We start from the raw sequence: 19,307 nt of genomic DNA, 5'->3' as shown, positions 1-19,307 counted from the left end.
GTTACCCTAGCATTGTGCTGTACATCCGCCAGGTGTTATTATCACTATCTGAGTTACAGATGATACAGTCAGGTTACCCTAGCATTGTTCTGTACATTCGCCAGGTGTTATTATCACTATCTGAGTTACAGATGATACAGTCAGGTTACCCTAGCATTGTTCTGTACATCCGCCAGGTGTTATTATCACTATCTGAGTTACAGATGATACAGTCAGGTTACCCTAGCATTGTTCTGTACATCCGCCAGGTGTTATTATCACTATCTGAGTTACAGATGATACAGTCAGGTTATCCTAGCATTGTTCTGTACATCCGCCAGGTGTTATTATCACTATCTGAGTTACAGATGATACAGTCAGGTTACCCTAGCATTGTGCTGTACATCCGCCAGGTGTTATTATCACTATCTGAGTTACAGATGATAGTCAGGTTACCCTAGCATTGTGCTGTACATTCTCCAGGTGTTATTATCACTATCTGAGTTACAGATGATAGTCAGGTTACCCTAGCATTGTGCTGTACATCCGCCAGGTGTTATTATCACTATCTGAGTTACAGATGATACAGTCTGGTTACCCTAGTATTGTGCTGAACATCCGCCAGGTGTTATTATCACTATCTGAGTTACAGATGATAGTCAGGTTACCCTAGCATTGTGCTGTACATTCTCCAGGTGTTATTATCACTATCTGAGTTACAGATGATAGTCAGGTTACCCTAGCATTGTTCTGTACATCCGCCAGGTGTTATTATCACTATCTGAGTTACAGATGATACAGTCAGGTTACCCTAGTATTGTGCTGAACATCCGCCAGGTGTTATTATCACTATCTGAGTTACAGATGATACAGTCAGGTTACCCTAGCATTGTTCTGTACATCCGCCAGGTGTTATTATCACTATCTGAGTTACAGATGATACAGTCAGGTTACCCTAGCATTGTACTGTACATTCGCCAGGTGTTATTATCACTATCTGAGTTACAGATGATACAGTCAGGTTACCCTAGCATTGTACTGTACATTCGCCAGGTGTTTGTATACTCTGTAACTCAGATAGTGATAATGTCAGGTTACCCTAGCATTGTTCTGTACATTCGCCAGGTGTTATTATCACTATCTGAGTTACAGATGATACAGTCAGGTTACCCTAGCATTGTTCTGTACATTCGCCAGGTGTTATTATCACTATCTGAGTTACAGAGGATACAGTCAGGTTACCCTAGCATTGTTCTGTACATCCGCCAGGTGTTATTATCACTATCTGAGTTACAGATGATACAGTCAGGTTACCCTAGCATTGTTCTGTACATTCGCCAGGTGTTATTATCACTATCTGAGTTACAGATGATACAGTCAGGTTACCCTAGCATTGTACTGTACATTCGCCAGGTGTTTGTATACTCTGTAACTCAGATAGTGATAATGTCAGGTTACCCTAGCATTGTTCTGTACATTCGCCAGGTGTTATTATCACTATCTGAGTTACAGATGATACAGTCAGGTTACCCTAGCATTGTTCTGTACATCCGCCAGGTGTTATTATCACTATCTGAGTTACAGAGGATACAGTCAGGTTACCCTAGCATTGTTCTGTACATCCGCCAGGTGTTATTATCACTATCTGAGTTACAGATGATACAGTCAGGTTACCCTAGCATTGTTCTGTACATCCGCCAGGTGTTATTATCACTATCTGAGTTACAGATTATATAGTCAGGTTACCCTAGCATTGTTCAGTACATCCGCCAGGTGTTATTATCACTATCTGAGTTACAGAGGATACAGTCAGGTTACCCTAGCATTGTTCTGTACATCCGCCAGGTGTTATTATCACTATGTGAGTTACAGATGATACAGTCAGGTTACCCTAGCATTGTTCTGTACATCCGCCAGGTGTTATTATCACTATCTGAGTTACAGAGTATACAGTCAGGTTACCCTAGCATTGTGCTGTACATCCGCCAGGTGTTATTATCACTATCTGAGTTACAGATGATAGTCAGGTTACCCTAGCATTGTTCTGTACATCCGCCAAGTGTTATTATCACTATCTGAGTTACAGAGTATACAGTCAGGTTACCCTAGCATTGTGCTGTACATCCGCCAGGTGTTATTATCACTATCTGAGTTACAGATGATTGTCAGGTTACCCTAGCATTGTTCTGTACATCCGCCAGGTGTTATTATCACTATCTGAGTTACAGATGATAGTCAGGTTACCCTAGCATTGTTCTGTACATCCGCCAGGTGTTATTATCACTATCTGAGTTACAGATGATACAGTCAGGTTACTCTAGCATTGTACTGTACATCCGCCAGGTGTTATTATCACTATCTGAGTTACAGATGATACAGTCAGGTTACCCTAGCATTGTTCTGTACATCCGCCAGGTGTTATTATCACTATCTGAGTTACAGAGTATACAGTCAGGTTACCCTAGTATTGTGCTGTACATCAGCCAGGTGTTATTATCACTATCTGAGTTACAGATGATACAGTCAGGTTACCCTAGCATTGTTCTGTACATCCGCCAGGTGTTATTATCACTATCTGAGTTACAGATGATAGTCAGGTTACCCTAGCATTATACTGTACATTCGCCAGGTGTTATTATCACTATCTGAGTTACAGAGTATACAGTCAGGTTACCCTAGCATTGTGCTGTACATCCGCCAGGTGTTATTATCACTATCTGAGTTACAGATGATACAGTCAGGTTACCCTAGCATTGTTCTGTACATCCGCCAGGTGTTATTATCACTATCTGAGTTACAGATGATACAGTCAGGTTACCCTAGCATTGTGCTGTACATCCGCCAGGTGTTATTATCACTATCTGAGTTACAGATGATACAGTCAGGTTACCCTAGCATTGTTCTGTACATCCGCCAGGTGTTATTATCACTATCTGAGTTACAGAGGATACAGTCAGGTTACCCTAGCATTGTTCGGTACATCCGCCAGGTGTTTTTATCACTATCTGAGTTACAGATGATACAGTCAGGTTACCCTAGCATTGTTCTGTACATCCGCCAGGTGTTATTATCACTATCTGAGTTACAGAGTATACAGTCAGGTTACCCTAGCATTGTTCTGTACATCCGCCAGGTGTTATTATCACTATCTGAGTTACAGATGATACAGTCAGGTTACCCTAGCATTGTGCTGTACATCCGCCAGGTGTTTTTATCACTATCTGAGTTACAGATGATACAGTCAGGTTACCCTAGCATTGTTCTGTACATCCGCCAGGTGTTATTATCACTATCTGAGTTACAGAGTATACAGTCAGGTTACCCTAGTATTGTGCTGTACATCAGCCAGGTGTTATTATCACTATTTGAGTTACAGATGATAGTCAGGTTACCCTAGCATTGTTCTGTACATCCGCCAGGTGTTATTATCACTATCTGAGTTACAGATGATAGTCAGGTTACCCTAGCATTGTACTGTACATTCGCCAGGTGTTATTATCACTATCTGAGTTACAGAGTATACAGTCAGGTTACCCTAGCATTGTTCTGTACATCCGCCAGGTGCTATTATCACTATCTGAGTTACAGATGATACAGTCAGGTTACCCTAGCATTGTTCTGTACATCCGCCAGGTGTTATTATCATTATCTGAGTTACAGATGATACAGTCAGGTTACTCTAGCATTGTTCTGTACATCCGCCAGGTGTTATTATCACTATCTGAGTTACAGATGATACAGTCAGGTTACCCTAGCATTGTGCTGTACATCCGCCAGGTGTTATTATCACTATCTGAGTTACAGATGATACAGTCAGGTTACCCTAGCATTGTGCTGTACATCCGCCAGGTGTTATTATCACTATCTGAGTTACAGATGATAGTCAGGTTACCCTAGCATTGTTCTGTACATCCGCCAGGTGTTATTATCACTATCTGAGTTACAGATGATACAGTCAGGTTACCCTAGCATTGTGCTGTAAATCCGCCAGGTGTTATTATCACTATCTGAGTTACAGATGATACAGTCAGGTTACCCTAGCATTGTGCTGTACATCCGCCAGGTGTTATTATCACTATCTGAGTTACAGATGATACAGTCAGGTTACCCTAGCATTGTTCTGTACATCCGCCAGGTGTTATTATCACTATCTGAGTTACAGATGATAGTCAGGTTACCCTAGCATTGTTCTGTACATCCGCCAGGTGTTATCACTATCTGAGTTACAGATGATACAGTCAGGTTACCCTAGCATTGTTCTGTACATCCGCCAGGTGTTATTATCACTATCTGAGTTACAGATGATACAGTCATGTTACCCTAGCATTGTTCTGTACATCCCCCAGGTGTTATTATCACTATCTGAGTTACAGATGATACAGTCAGGTTACCCTAGCATTGTACTGTACATCCGCCAGGTGTTATTATCACTATCTGAGTTACAGATGATTGTCAGGTTACCCTAGCATTGTTCTGTACATCCGCCAGGTGTTATTATCACTATCTGAGTTACAGATGATAGTCAGGTTACCCTAGCATTGTTCTGTACATCCGCCAGGTGTTATTATCACTATCTGAGTTACAGAGGATACAGTCAGGTTACCCTAGCATTGTTCTGTACATCCGCCAGGTGTTATTATCACTATCTGAGTTACAGATGATACAGTCATGTTACCCTAGCATTGTTCTGTACATCCGCCAGGTGTTATTATCACTATCTGAGTTACAAATGATACAGTCAGGTCACCCTAGCATTGTGCTGTACATCCGCCAGGTGTTATTATCACTATCTGAGTTACAGATGATACAGTCAGGTTACCCTAGCATTGTGCTGTACATCCGCCAGGTGTTATTATCACTATCTGAGTTACAGATGTTACAGTCAGGTTACCCTAGCATTGTGCTGTACATCCGCCAGGTGTAATTATCACTATCTGAGTTACAGATGATACAGTCAGGTTACCCTAGCATTGTGCTGTACATCCGCCAGGTGTTATTATCACTATCTGAGTAACAGACGATAGTCAGGTTACCCTAGCATTGTGCTGTACATCCGCCAAGTGTTATTATCAGTATCTGAGTTACAGATGATACAGTCAGGTTACCCTAGCATTGTGCTGTACATCCGCCAGGTGTTATTATCACTATCTGAGTTACAGATGATACAGTCAGGTTACCCTAGCATTGTTCTGTACATCCGCCAGGTGTTATTATCACTATCTGAGTTACAGATGATACAGTCAGGTTACCCTAGCATTGTGCTGTACATCAGCCAGGTGTTATTATCACTATCTGAGTTACAGATGATACAGTCAGGTCACCCTAGCATTGTTCTGTACATCCGCCAGGTGTTATTATCACTATCTGAGTTACAGATGATACAGTCAGGTTACCCTAGATTGTTCTGTACATCCGCCAGGTGTTATTATCACTATCTGAGTTACAGATGATAGTCAGGTTACCCTAGCATTGTTCTGTACATCCGCCAGTTGTTATTATCACTATCTGAGTTACAGATGATACAGTCAGGTTACCCTAGCATTGTTCTGTACATCCGCCAGGTGTTATTATCACTATCTGAGTTACAGATGATAGTCAGGTTATCCTAGAATTGTTCTGTACATCCGCCAGGTGTTATTATCACTAACTGAGTTACAGATGATACAGTCAGGTTACCCTAGCATTGTTCTGTACATCCGCCAGGTGTTATTATCACTATCTGAGTTACAGATGATACAGTCAGGTTTCCCTAGCATTGTTCTGTACATCCGCCAGGTGTTATTATCACTATCTGAGTTACAGATGATAGTCAGGTTACCCTAGCATTGTTCTGTACATCCGCCAGGTGTTATTATCACTATCTGAGTTACAGATGATACAGTCAGGTTACCCTAGCATTGTGCTGTACATCCGCCAGGTGTAATTATCACTATCTGAGTTACAGATGATACAGTCAGGTTACCCTAGCATTGTGCTGTATATCCGCCAGGTGTTATTATCACTATCTGAGTAACAGACGATAGTCAGGTTACCCTAGCATTGTGCTGTACATCCGCCAGGTGTTATTATTATCAGTATCTGAGTTACAGATGATACAGTCAGGTTACCCTAGCATTGTGCTGTACATCAGCCAGGTGTTATTATCACTATCTGAGTTACAGATGATACAGTCAGGTTACCCTAGCATTGTTCTGTACATCCGCCAGGTGTTATTATCACTATCTGAGTTACAGATGATACAGTCAGGTTACCCTAGTATTGTGCTGTACATCCGCCAGGTGTTATTATCACTATCTGAGTTACAGATGATAGTCAGGTTACCCTAGCATTGTGCTGTACATCCGCCAGGTGTTATTATCACTATCTGAGTTACAGATTATATAGTCAGGTTACCCTAGCATTGTGCTGTACATCCGCCAGGTGTTATTATCACTATCTGAGTTACAGATGATACAGTCAGGTTACCCTAGCATTGTTCTGTACATCCGCCAGGTGTTATTATCACTATCTGAGTTACAGATGATACAGTCAGGTTACCCTAGCATTGTTCTGTACATCCGCCAGGTGTTATTATCACTATCTGAGTTACAGATGATAGTCAGGTTATCCTAGAATTGTTCTGTACATCCGCCAGGTGTTATTATCACTATCTGAGTTACAGATGATACAGTCAGGTTACCCTAGCATTGTGCTGTACATCCGCCAGGTGTTATTATCAGTATCTGAGTTACAGATGATACAGTCAGGTTACCCTAGCATTGTGCTGTACATCAGCCAGGTGTTATTATCACTATCTGAGTTACATATGATACAGTCAGGTCACCCTAGCATTGTTCTGTACATCCGCCAGGTGTTATTATCACTATCTGAGTTACAGATGATACAGTCAGGTTACCCTAGTATTGTGCTGTACATCCGCCAGGTGTTATTATCAGTATCTGAGTTACAGATGATACAGTCAGGTTACCCTAGCATTATGCTGTACATCAGCCAGGTGTTATTATCACTATCTGAGTTACATATGATACAGTCAGGTCACCCTAGCATTGTTCTGTACATCCGCCAGGTGTTATTATCACTATCTGAGTTACAGATGATACAGTCAGGTTACCCTAGCATTGTGCTGTACATCCGCCAGGTGTTATTATCACTATCTGAGTTACAGATGATAGTCAGGTTACCCTAGCATTGTTCTGTACATCCGCCAGGTGTTATTATCACTATCTGAGTTACAGATGATACAGTCAGGTTAACCTAGCATTGTTCTGTACATCCGCCAGGTGTTATTATCACTATCTGAGTTACAGATGATAGTCAGGTTATCCTAGAATTGTTCTGTACATCCGCCAGGTGTTATTATCACTAACTGAGTTACAGATGATACAGTCAGGTTACCCTAGCATTGTGCTGTACATCCGCCAGGTGTTATTATCACTATCTGAGTTACAGATGATAGTCAGGTTATCCTAGAATTGTTCTGTACATCCGCCAGGTGTTATTATCACTATCTGAGTTACAGATGATACAGTCAGGTTACCCTAGCATTGTGCTGTACATCCGCCAGGTGTTATTATCAGTATCTGAGTTACAGATGATACAGTCAGGTTACCCTAGCATTGTGCTGTACATCAGCCAGGTGTTATTATCACTATCTGAGTTACATATGATACAGTCAGGTCACCCTAGCATTGTTCTGTACATCCGCCAGGTGTTATTATCACTATCTGAGTTACAGATGATACAGTCAGGTTACCCTAGCATTGTGCTGTACATCCGCCAGGTGTTATTATCACTATCTGAGTTACAGATGATAGTCAGGTTACCCTAGCATTGTGCTGTATATCCGCCAGGTGTTATTATCACTATCTGAGTTACAGATGATACAGTCAGGTTAACCTAGCATTGTTCTGTACATCCGCCAGGTGTTATTATCACTATCTGAGTTACAGATGATAGTCAGGTTATCCTAGAATTGTTCTGTACATCCGCCAGGTGTTATTATCACTAACTGAGTTACAGATGATACAGTCAGGTTACCCTAGCATTGTTCTGTACATCCGCCAGGTGTTATTATCACTATCTGAGTTACAGATGATACAGTCAGGTTACCCTAGCATTGTTCTGTACATCCGCCAGGTGTTATTATCATTATCTGAGTTACAGATGATACAGTCAGGTTACCCTAGCATTGTGCTGTACATCCGCCAGGTGTTATTATCACTATCTGAGTTACAGATGATACAGTCAGGTTTCCCTAGCATTGTTCTGTACATCCGCCAGGTGTTATTATCACTATCTGAGTTACAGATGATACAGTCAGGTTACCCTAGCATTGTGCTGTACATCCGCCAGGTGTTATTATCACTATCTGAGTTACAGATGATAGTCAGGTTACCCTAGCATTGTTCTGTACATCCGCCAGGTGTTATTATCACTATCTGAGTTACAGATGATACAGTCAGGTTACCCTAGCATTGTTCTGTACATCCGCCAGGTGTTATTATCACTAACTGAGTTACAGATGATACAGTCAGGTTACCCTAGCATTGTTCTGTACATCCGCCAGGTGTTATTATCACTATCTGAGTTACAGATGATACAGTCAGGTTACCCTAGTATTGTGCTGTACATCCGCCAGGTGTTATTATCACTATCTGAGTTACAGATGATAGTCAGGTTACCCTAGCATTGTTCTGTATATCCGCCAGGTGTTATTATCACTATCTGAGTTACAGATGATAGTCAGGTTACCCTAGCATTGTGCTGTACATCCGCCAGGTGTTATTATCACTATCTGAGTTACAGATGATACATTCAGGTTACCCTAGCATTGTGCTGTACATCCGCCAGGTGTTATTATCACTATCTGAGTTACAGATGATACAGTCAGGTTTCCCTAGCATTGTGCTGTACATCCGCCAGGTGTTATTATCACTATCTGAGTTACAGATGATAGTCAGGTTACCCTAGCATTGTTCTGTATATCCGCCAGGTGTTATTATCACTATCTGAGTTACAGATGATAGTCAGGTTACCCTAGCATTGTGCTGCACATCCGCCAGGTGTTATTATCACTATCTGAGTTACAGATGATACATTCAGGTTACCCTAGTATTGTGCTGTACATCCGCCAGGTGTTATTATCACTATCTGAGTTACAGATGATATAGTCAGGTTACCCTAGCATTGTGCTGTACATCCGCCAGGTGTTATTATCACTGTCTGAGTTACAGATGATACAGTCAGGTTAGCCTAGCATTGTTCTGTACATCCGCCAGGTGTTATTATCACTATCTGAGTTACAGATGATACAGTCAGGTTACCCTAGCATTGTTCTGTACATCCGCCAGTTGTTATTATCACTATGTGAGTTACAGATGATACAGTCAGGTTACCCTAGCATTGTTCTGTACATCCGCCAGGTGTTATTATCATTATCTGAGTTACAGATGATACAGTCAGGTTACCCTAGCATTGTTCTGTACATCTGCCAGGTGTTATTATCACTATCTGAGTTACAGATGATACAGTCAGGTTACCCTAGCATTGTTCTGTACATCTGCCAGGTGTTATTATCACTATCTGAGTTACAGATGATAGTCAGGTTACCCTAGCATTGTTCTGTACATCCGCCAGGTGTTATTATCACTATCTGAGTTACAGATGATACAGTCAGGTTACCCTAGCATTGTTCTGTACATCCGCCAGGTGTTATTATCACTATCTGAGTTACAGATGATAGTCAGGTTACCCTAGTATTGTTCTGTACATCCGCCAGGTGTTATTATCACTATCTGAGTTACAGATGATACAGTCAGGTTATCCTAGCATTGTGCTGTACATCCGCCAGGTGCTATTATCACTATCTGAGTTACAGATGATAGTCAGGTTACCCTAGTATTGTTCTGTACATCCGCCAGGTGTTATTATCACTATCTGAGTTACAGATGATAGTCAGGTTACCCTAGCATTGTGCTGTACATCCGCCAGGTGTTATTATCACTATCTGAGTTACAGATGTTACAGTCAGGTTACCCTAGCATTGTTCTGTAAATCCGCCAGGTGTTATTATCACTATCTGAGTTACAGATGATACAGTCAGGTTACCCTAGCATTGTTCTGTACATCCGCCAGGTGTTATTATCACTATCTGAGTTACAGATGATAGTCAGGTTACCCTAGCATTGTTCTGTACATCCGCCAGGTGCTATTAGCACTATCTGAGTTACAGATGATACAGTCAGGTTACCCTAGCATTGTTCTGTACATCCGCCAGGTGTTATTATCACTATCTGAGTTACAGATGATACAGTCAGGTTACCCTAGCATTGTTCTGTACATCCGCCAGGTGTTATTATCACTATGTGAGTTACAGATGATACAGTCAGGTTACCCTAGCATTGTTCTGTACATCCGCCAGGTGTTATTATCACTATCTGAGTTACAGATGATACAGTCAGGTTACCCTAGCATTGTGCTGTACATCAGCCAGGTGTTATTATCACTATCTGAGTTACAGATGATAGTCAGGTTACCCTAGCATTGTTTTGTACATCCGCCAGGTGTTATTATCACTATCTGAGTTACAGATGATAGTCAGGTTACCCTAGCATTGTTCTGTACATCCGCCAGGTGTTATTATCACTATCTGAGTTACAGATGATACAGTCAGGTTACCCTAGCATTGTTCTGTACATCCGCCAGGTGTTATTATCACTATCTGAGTTACAGATAATACAGTCAGGTTACCCTAGCATTGTTCTGTACATCCGCCAGACATGATTGATATCTGTGGATTTAAAAGTATCTGGATCATGTCCTAAGGAGAGAACTATCATAACATTTAAATATGTAGGTATGATAGATACAGGTAATATAAGTGAACGTGCGCACAGCAGCAATACTTCGCTGTTTTCCCAAATGCACCTAATTATCTATCTTGCGCGCACAGGGCCTGATTCAGTAAGGATCGCTATTGCGTAAGCAGCTGCAGATTCGCACGGAATGCAGCTGCGAAAGTATGCTAATGCTCGCCACAGCTCAGCCGGCATAGAAACGCCCACTGCTGCTTTCTCACATCCGTCCAACCTCGTACTCCTGTGTAAACATCGGTACGATCGACGCACATCGGCCTGTCACGCAACATTTACACCAGGTCTGACCAACAACAGAAAGTGCAAGTCTCGCTGCGCGCCGTGTGTACTCATGCTGTGTTTGCACTCGCAGTGGCTAATTTATGCACGCCCAGGAAACAGCGTTCAAGCGGACAGACACGCCTGCGTTATTCCAACCTCTCCCCCATCACCACCCCCAACCGCTCACAGCCTGTCACTCCCTCTGCGATGGATTCCACAGTGCGTCCCTGGTGCATACGCAGTGGTTAATTGCTTTCGATCTACGTACATAATTGCAATTGCCGACATCGTGTAGGTTTTTGGCCACATTCAGGTCTTTAGAACCAGCCTGCGCCCACACAATGGGGTTTGCAGGTCCAGCTGGAAATTTGCATGATGAGAAGAGTAAAATGCTCATTGTTCTGTCACTATCTCTTTACAGTTCTCTCCTACGTTACCGCATGTTCCAGGTTCTTTTATGTGTAAGTGTGAGGACAGGATGAATAGCTGCGTTACATACATGCCTACCCCCCTGGTTCTCGCGGCAGGCTCCCGATTTTTCGGGTAATCCCCCGTACCCCCGGAAGGGTAGGCATTTCTCCCGCATTCTGCCCACTTCCTAGTGAAATGGGCAGAATGAGGAGAATTCCAGCGCCGATCGCGGGTCTCCGTGAAGGGGACGGGGCTTAATGATGTGTTTCTGCATGAATGACGTCATTTGGCCCCGCCTCCTATGTAAATGATTGGCAATCGCTGTAATTTACCCGTGAGGGGGCGGGGCTTAATGAAGCGACTCATCATGCCTCGCCCCCGTTGCCACCCTCCTGCTTCTCTTACCCGGGCTTCTCCTGGGATGAGAGCTTTCAAGGTAGGCAACTATGTTGCATTATTATTATTATCCTTTATTTATGGTGCCACAAAGGTTCCGCAGCGCCTTACACAGTACATAAATGAGCACACAAGAAAAAACAGTTACTGGTAATACAAAACAATGCAGGACAAGGACATGGATTATACACATAGCTGCATAACACAAGCAACAGGGCCTCAGCAACCAGGTGTTAGGTGCCAATTGGGGAGTTAGGAGTACATGATACTATAAGGGAGGAAAAGCACATGAGGAAGGAGGGCCCTGCTCGTGGGAGCTTACATTCTAACATTGGTACATTGCCTTTTCTGTGTCAATCATATGTGTGTCGACCATTTGGCCATGTTTACCTTAGTCCACGTCGACCTTTTAACTGTCTACCATTTGATCCTGTCTACCTACCTGTATTGCCTGTCGTCCTTGTGGTGTCGACCTATTGACTGTCTATCTAGACACTGTAGATCTTCCATCCCTGTACCAAAGTGAGTAAAGAGTCGGCCATAATTTCACAATGCCCATAATTTAGTTTTATGACATTTCCCTTTAATACAGAATTTATACAACCTTCACTTTTATTTGGTAAGAGTATAATTACATTTAAGTAATGTGTTGTCTACTGTAGGCTAGATTTTGCCAATGCAATACCCAGCCAAAACTGTATACATCACCTTTAATAATGGTAACAGACAACAGAATATGATTAGACCCCGTTGGGCTCTAGGCAAGATACTGGCTTGGAACAAAGGGCCTTATTCAGACCCGTTCGCGAACGCACGCTATGGACGATTATCGCACGTTTGCGCATGCATATGTATCAAAGTACGCATGCGCAAATCAGTCATTGCGGCCAGGAATCGTGCTCTCATAGCACACAGACTGGACGCTATTTTGAGTGACACCGCGTTTGTGGGTGGCAATAGGTGAAGGTGCTGCGAACGCAGACGTGTCTGGCCGTCAAAACGGAGTTTTATGGGTGTACATCATTGTGGAGTAGGGTCTACCTCAAGCGCTGCGTGCAGCTATGATGGCTCTCGATGGTTCCGATTGTTCATACACTTCCTGGAGATGACGTGTGTTAAGTGAGAAAGGTGGGCGTCTTTATACCGGCGTGCGTTCGCTCTGCTGTCGCTCTTTAAGATATAGAGGGCGTCCTTACACCAGACAGTGCGATCGCGGCATTTGCATACTCGGCCCTTTTTAGCTGCGTGAGAGCGCAGCTTAGTGTCCGGGTCTGAATGAGCTCCAAAAACCAAAGCCTAGGTTGCATAATGGATGATCCAGTTCTAGGTAACACCTACTGTGCTTCTTACACAGTCTATGGCCCTCATTCAGAGCCGTTCGCTATTTGCGGTCGTTCGTTCAAAAACAAGGGGTGGCTATTCAAATGAACCGTTCGCAAATTGCAGTCTGTTCACACCTCTAAGTCTGAACGAGCGAGCAAAACATACGTTCGTTTATTTGATAAAAACGCCCCCTGGCCACTCGCACCATACGTCATGTCCGCTATTTATTAGATTAATCGAGTACATCGTACAGCGTATGAACTGCTCGCTATTCTTGTGGTTGGTTTTTTCAACCGCTATTTTGCGAGCAGTTCTGAGTTAAAAAAAAACAAGTGACGTGGTCAATGACGCTGCTGTATTAATTATGCACACCCATAAAACGCCCGCTTTGACCTTTAAGCACGCCTGCGTTCTGATTTCCACTCCCCGTTTTCAAGCACCTTCCCCTGTTACCACCCACATACGCCTCATTCTGTCACTCAAAATAGCAGGCATTCGCTATATAGCGTACAAACGATTTTCGACTGCACTGACTGGTTCGCACATGCGTACTAAAAACTGTACGCATGCGCAGATGTGCGAACATCGCTCGGAACGAGCGTACTGCCGCTAGCGAGCGGCTCTGAATGAGGGCCTATGGCCCTCATTCAGAGCCGTTCGCTATTTGTGGTCGCTCGTTTAAAAACAAGGGGTGGCTATTCAAATGATCCGTACGCACATTGCAGTCGGTTCACACCTCTAAGTCTGAACGAGCGAGCAAAACATACGCTCGTTTATTTGTTAAAAACGCCCCCTGGCCGCTCGCATCCTACGTCATGTCCGCTATTTATTAGATTAATCGAGTACATCGACCAGCGTATGAACTGCTCGCTATTCTTGTGGTTGGTGTTTGCTACCACAAATTTGCGAGCAGTTCTGGCTATAAAATAACCCAGTGACGTGGTCACTGACGCTGCTGTTTTAAATATGCACACCCATAAAACGCCCGTTTTGACCTTTAAGCACGCCTGCGTTCGGATCTCCACTCCCCATTTTCAAGCACCTTCCCCTGTTACCACCCACATACGCCTCATTCTGTCACTCAAAATAGCAGGCACTCGCTATATTGCGTACCAACGATTTTCGGCCGCACTGACTGGTTCGCGCATGCGTACTAAAAACCGTACGCATGCGCAGATGTGCAAACATCGCTCGGAACGAGTGTACTGCCGCTAACGAGCGGCTCTGAATGAGGGCCTATGTCCTCTAGAACCTATGGGCTTAATTTGTCTTTCATGAGGTGCAACCAAATAAACAATTTTGTGAATGCCGCTCTGCCTAAATACAAGCATGTACAGTACTAGCATTTGTTCCAGCGTCCGATGCTTCCATGTCTTAAGTTGCAGAGACACGCAACGATTTTTTGAACGATTATCGTTAACGATATCGTTCAATCGTTGTAAAAATCGTTCACTTTCTGAGTTAAAACAATGAACGATTATCGATCATGTGAGTTCACGTTTGTAGTTCAGTCAGACTGACCAACTGAATGATTTTCATGAAGGGAATATGCAAAAATCATTTGTAGTTCAAAAAAATCGTTCATTACACTTTAATATCGTTCATAAAATCGTTCATAAAATCGTTGATAAGAAAATCGTTGTGTGTGTACTGTATGCAGCTTTATACATTGATGCAACGCTTGTGCTACAGTGTAATAATCATAGTTCAGGCTGTGACTGATGTAACCAGGCTTTAATAACGTCTCAATATATATACTGCCTGTCACTAACAGAAATATGGTGACTCCGCACTTCATGCATGTTGTAGAAAGCGGGACGTGGAAGTAGCTAAACTCCTGGTGGAGTACGGAGCCCCCGTGGACTGCCAAAACGTGAGTACCAACATGGCTGCCCTCCTGGTCAATGCATTAGCAGACTTAGGTTATGGTGGTTACTACAGGGGGTATGTTTTGGGATTCAACACATGCTTGAGAAAAGCTTGTGATTATGAGGTAGATATTTTAATACACATAGCAGATATCATGTCAGTAACCCCGTGTAGGGAACGCCTGAAATGACTGGTAACGCAGAACAAAACTTTGCATTCAGCTCCGCAGCTAAGGTAAATACCATTATTATTATTTATAGGACGCAGAGAGTACCTGGCAGCACCGTACAGAGGGCCCGATGTAGCACGGATCGCAAGGCTGCCTTCGCACGCACCCCCTCGCTGCGAATATATGCTAATGAATGCGATCGCACGGCAACTGCAGCACTATACCAAGACGCCCACCACTGTATAAAGCCGCCCACTTTCCATTACATACATCCGCAAGTCACCGAAAATCATCGGTAACATCGGACCCATACGCAGAGTTGTGGTTGAGCCTGACCTGACTTACAACCTGCGAAGCCTCCTGTCGCCATGTAGACCTCTGGCTGCGTATGCCGTCGCTGGGGCTTAATTATGCACGCCCCTCTAACGGCGTTCAGACGCACAGGCACGTCTCCGACGACCATCCACCCATCACCACCCCCAAACGGTCACTTCCTGTCGATCACTGTGCGATGGGACTGCGTGCTCTCTGCGATCCTGTGTGCGTACCGTGATGCATGCGCTGAACGCAAACATCGTCCAGGTGCGTGCGAACGCAGCCTTGCGTTCCGTGCTGAATTAGGCCCAGAGTGCATACAAGAGCACAGCGTAATCATAACAGAGCATAACTGCATAGAGCAATACAGTGACACCATAACAGGGCAAATAACATATATACATAGTAGTCAATTGTTACAATTCAACGCAAATAGGTCACTACAGGCAATTTGCATTGGCTGGACAGGTTGCCCAGTTTATGGGCGCAGCAGACAGGTTCCCAGCCATTGATTGCAAAATAAATGCAGAGGGGGAAGAGATGATGGCATTGGCAGGGAAAAACAGAATACACAAGGGTAGAGGGCCCTGCTCGTGAGAGCTTACAATCTATAGGAAAGGGACAGTCAGGCATGGGGACAGAGAGGGGTGATTTCATGGGGACAAAAAGGGAGGTTAGAGGGGGAGAGCTGGTAGGTTTTGATAAATAAATGGGTTCTGAGATCCCACTTGAAGCTCTGGAGATAGGTGGAGAGACTGAGGGAGAGGGAGAGAGTTCCAGGGCTGGGGGTCAGCACAAATGAAGAGCTGGAGGCGAGATTTAATGAAGAAGTGGGGAAGAGAGGTGGTGGTCAATCGCGTGAGTGGGGAATGAGATTATAATATCAAACGACAAGTTCTGTCAATGTATGGAAATGTTTATATTTGATGCCGTTATTGGTAGCTCTTTTCACCAGCTGTCCTATAAGTCACCCGCGGGGGTCACACAATGTTTTGTTCTATAGGGTGAAGGTCAGACTCCCTTACACATCGCGGCTGGGGAAGGAGAAGAGGTCACTGTGAAGTTCTTACATCAGTGCAAGGCCAACCCCAACATAACAGACACGGTAACCTCCAAATCCAGGGTCGCTCATTAACATGTGCGCCATTTTATCTCATTATTCCATACAGGGGAGTGTAAGGGCCGGATTCACAGCCGCACGCGCTTCCCATCTTAGCTCAGCAATTTCTGCACGAAAATTCCTACAAACTCCTATGGCGCATGCGTTGCACAGAGCACAAAGGTGATGGAGACAGACGCTATGCACAAAGGTGATGGAGACAGACACTATGCACAAAGGTGATGGAGACAGACACTATGCACCAAGGGGATGGAGACAGACACTATGCACCAAGGTGCTGGAGACAGAGACTATGCACCAAGGTGATGGAGATAGACACTATGCACCAAGGTGATGGAGACAGACACTATGCACCAAGGTGATGGAGACAGACACTATGCACCAAGGGGATGGAGACAGACACTATGCACCAAGGTGATGGAGATAGACACTATGCACCAAGGTGATGGAGATAGACACGATGCACCAAGGTGCTGGAGACAGACACGATGCACCAAGGTGCTGGAGACAGACACGATGCACCAAGGTGCTGGAGACAGACACGATGCACCAAGGTGCTGGAGACAGACACGATGCACCAAGGTGCTGGAGACAGACACGATGCACCAAGGGGATGGAGACAGACACGATGCACCAAGGGGATGGAGACAGACACGATGCACCAAGGGGATGGAGACAGACACGATGCACCAAGGGGATGGAGACAGACACGATGCACCAAGGGGATGGAGACAGACACGATGCACCAAGGGGATGGAGACAGACACGATGCACCAAGGGGATGGAGACAGACACGATGCACCAAAGGGATGGAGACAGACACGATGCACCAAGGGGATGGAGACACACTATGGGAAATGTTGTGTAAAAGTCCCGGGGCGGTGGCTAGTAATAATCGCAGAAATGGGCCCTTCAGTGAGAGTGTTATGTTAGCGCCGTGGGCGTGTCAGTGACAGCGGCTGGGTACACAGACGCACATCTTCAGGCATAGGAGGCCATTTACGGATGGAGGAACTGCACCTGCCTTGGGGCTGGCGCAAATTTCGATGACGTAACCGATGGTGTTGTCTAAAGACGCACCAGGCGGTATTAGTGTGTACGGATGCTGACAGTGGGCGTCTCTGTAATTTCACATTCGCCTGTTCAGACTGATTTACACCGGGAAGGCGCTTGTATCGGCATTAGCATAAAGTAGCAGATGTGCGGCTGACCGTAGATGCTGGTGCTTTTGTGTCCGTCTCAGAAAAAAGCCGTGAGTCTCCCTAATTCATTACCAGGGCCGATTCTAGCCTTTGCGGAGCTCAGGGCGAAAGTTTCCTTTGGCGCCCTGAGTTCAGGGGGCGTAGCCAGATCAGGGGTGTGGCCACGCGTAGCACGCTACAGAGGGCCATTTGCGAGGGGCTGGAGGCTATTGGACAGGGAGAGCGCCAATTACCTAATTCTTACCTCGTGAAGGAAGACGGGTCCCTCCACCTTGCTGCTGTTGTTGCTCCTCTGTTCTCTCTCTCTCTTGCGGCTGCTACTAGAATGCCATGCGCGATGACCTCATGCGGCGCGGTGTGTCACACTCAACCCTGGCTTCTGGGAGACAGCGGCAGGGAACTACAGCATATAATGGCGAAACCACAGTTTATTTATAATGGCAGCGGGCAAGAGCGGGCAGGCACCATCAGATTAGGCACCAGCGGGGCGACTTTGGTAGCGCCCTGGGCGATATCCCTGCTTGCCCGTCCCTAGAACCGCCACTGTTCATTACCCAATGTGAAACAGATTAAGAATCACCTGGGGATAGCCAACCAGATTGGTCCAGGGACTCCCACCGTCTGTAAATTAAATGAACTCACTAAAATTAAATCAAATAGTCACCAGCCAGCAAGAAAAAACGACCTTTCCTAAGAGAAGCGAATTGTGACATGTGCTGTACAGTACCTGAGCTTTACGCTGAGAGAGCTACAACTGTCGCCTCCTAGTGGCAAATGACACAACTACACCATAATATCCAGTGCAGCAAAAAGTATTAGGCTCAGTGGCGTATCTATAATGGGTGCACGGTGTACGCTGCACACGGGCCCCTGGGTGCAAGGGGGCCCACACCGCATACTCTGCACCCATTTATTCAATACTTACCTATCTGGATTCCCACGGTAGAATCGCTGTACAAGTCACCCGGAAAAAATGACCGTCGCAGCCATATTCCTCATGTTTTGCTAACGACGTCGGTCGCAGTGCTGGGATCGCAAATGCAGCAAGGAGCTGTCAGACACCTCCTGTCATTTTTGTTTGTTTCTGCTAATTTATTTCAAATATGTATTATTTACAGCCTAAAATTCAGCATATTTTCCTCATGGACATCTAGGAATATATTTCCAATGATTCTTTTATTACTGAGTTGGATCAACTGTTATTTAAAAGCATTTTTAGCGTTGAATATTTATTTATAGATCCATATAATCCTCTACTCCAACCACATGACGATAGTACATAAGTAGAAATTAGTTACAGGCGATTAGGAGCCCTGAATGCCCTGTTCTGTGATTCCCGTATATATACGGTGTTTCTTGTTGTTGCATTTCCCTCCGATCTCCCTTTG

The 19,307-nt window shown here is 44.5% G+C and overlaps 1 protein-coding gene across 1 annotated transcript in view; it reads left to right on the top strand.

Annotated features, from left to right (window-relative positions):
* LOC148521400 (uncharacterized) overlaps nucleotides 1–19,307 on the top strand; it is a 206,981-nt gene that overhangs the window by 8,317 nt on the left and 179,357 nt on the right. Inside the window, 2 exon segments of the mRNA XM_088475227.1 lie at nucleotides 15,019–15,117; nucleotides 16,601–16,702. Of these exon segments, the coding sequence (XP_088331353.1) occupies nucleotides 15,019–15,117; nucleotides 16,601–16,702 (201 nt within the window).

This window comes from Taudactylus pleione, unplaced genomic scaffold, assembly GCF_031769625.1.
Source record: "Taudactylus pleione unplaced genomic scaffold, aTauple2 ptg000168l, whole genome shotgun sequence".
Lineage (NCBI taxonomy): Eukaryota > Metazoa > Chordata > Amphibia > Anura > Myobatrachidae > Taudactylus > Taudactylus pleione.
This window is presented reverse-complemented; position numbering and strand designations above follow the sequence as displayed.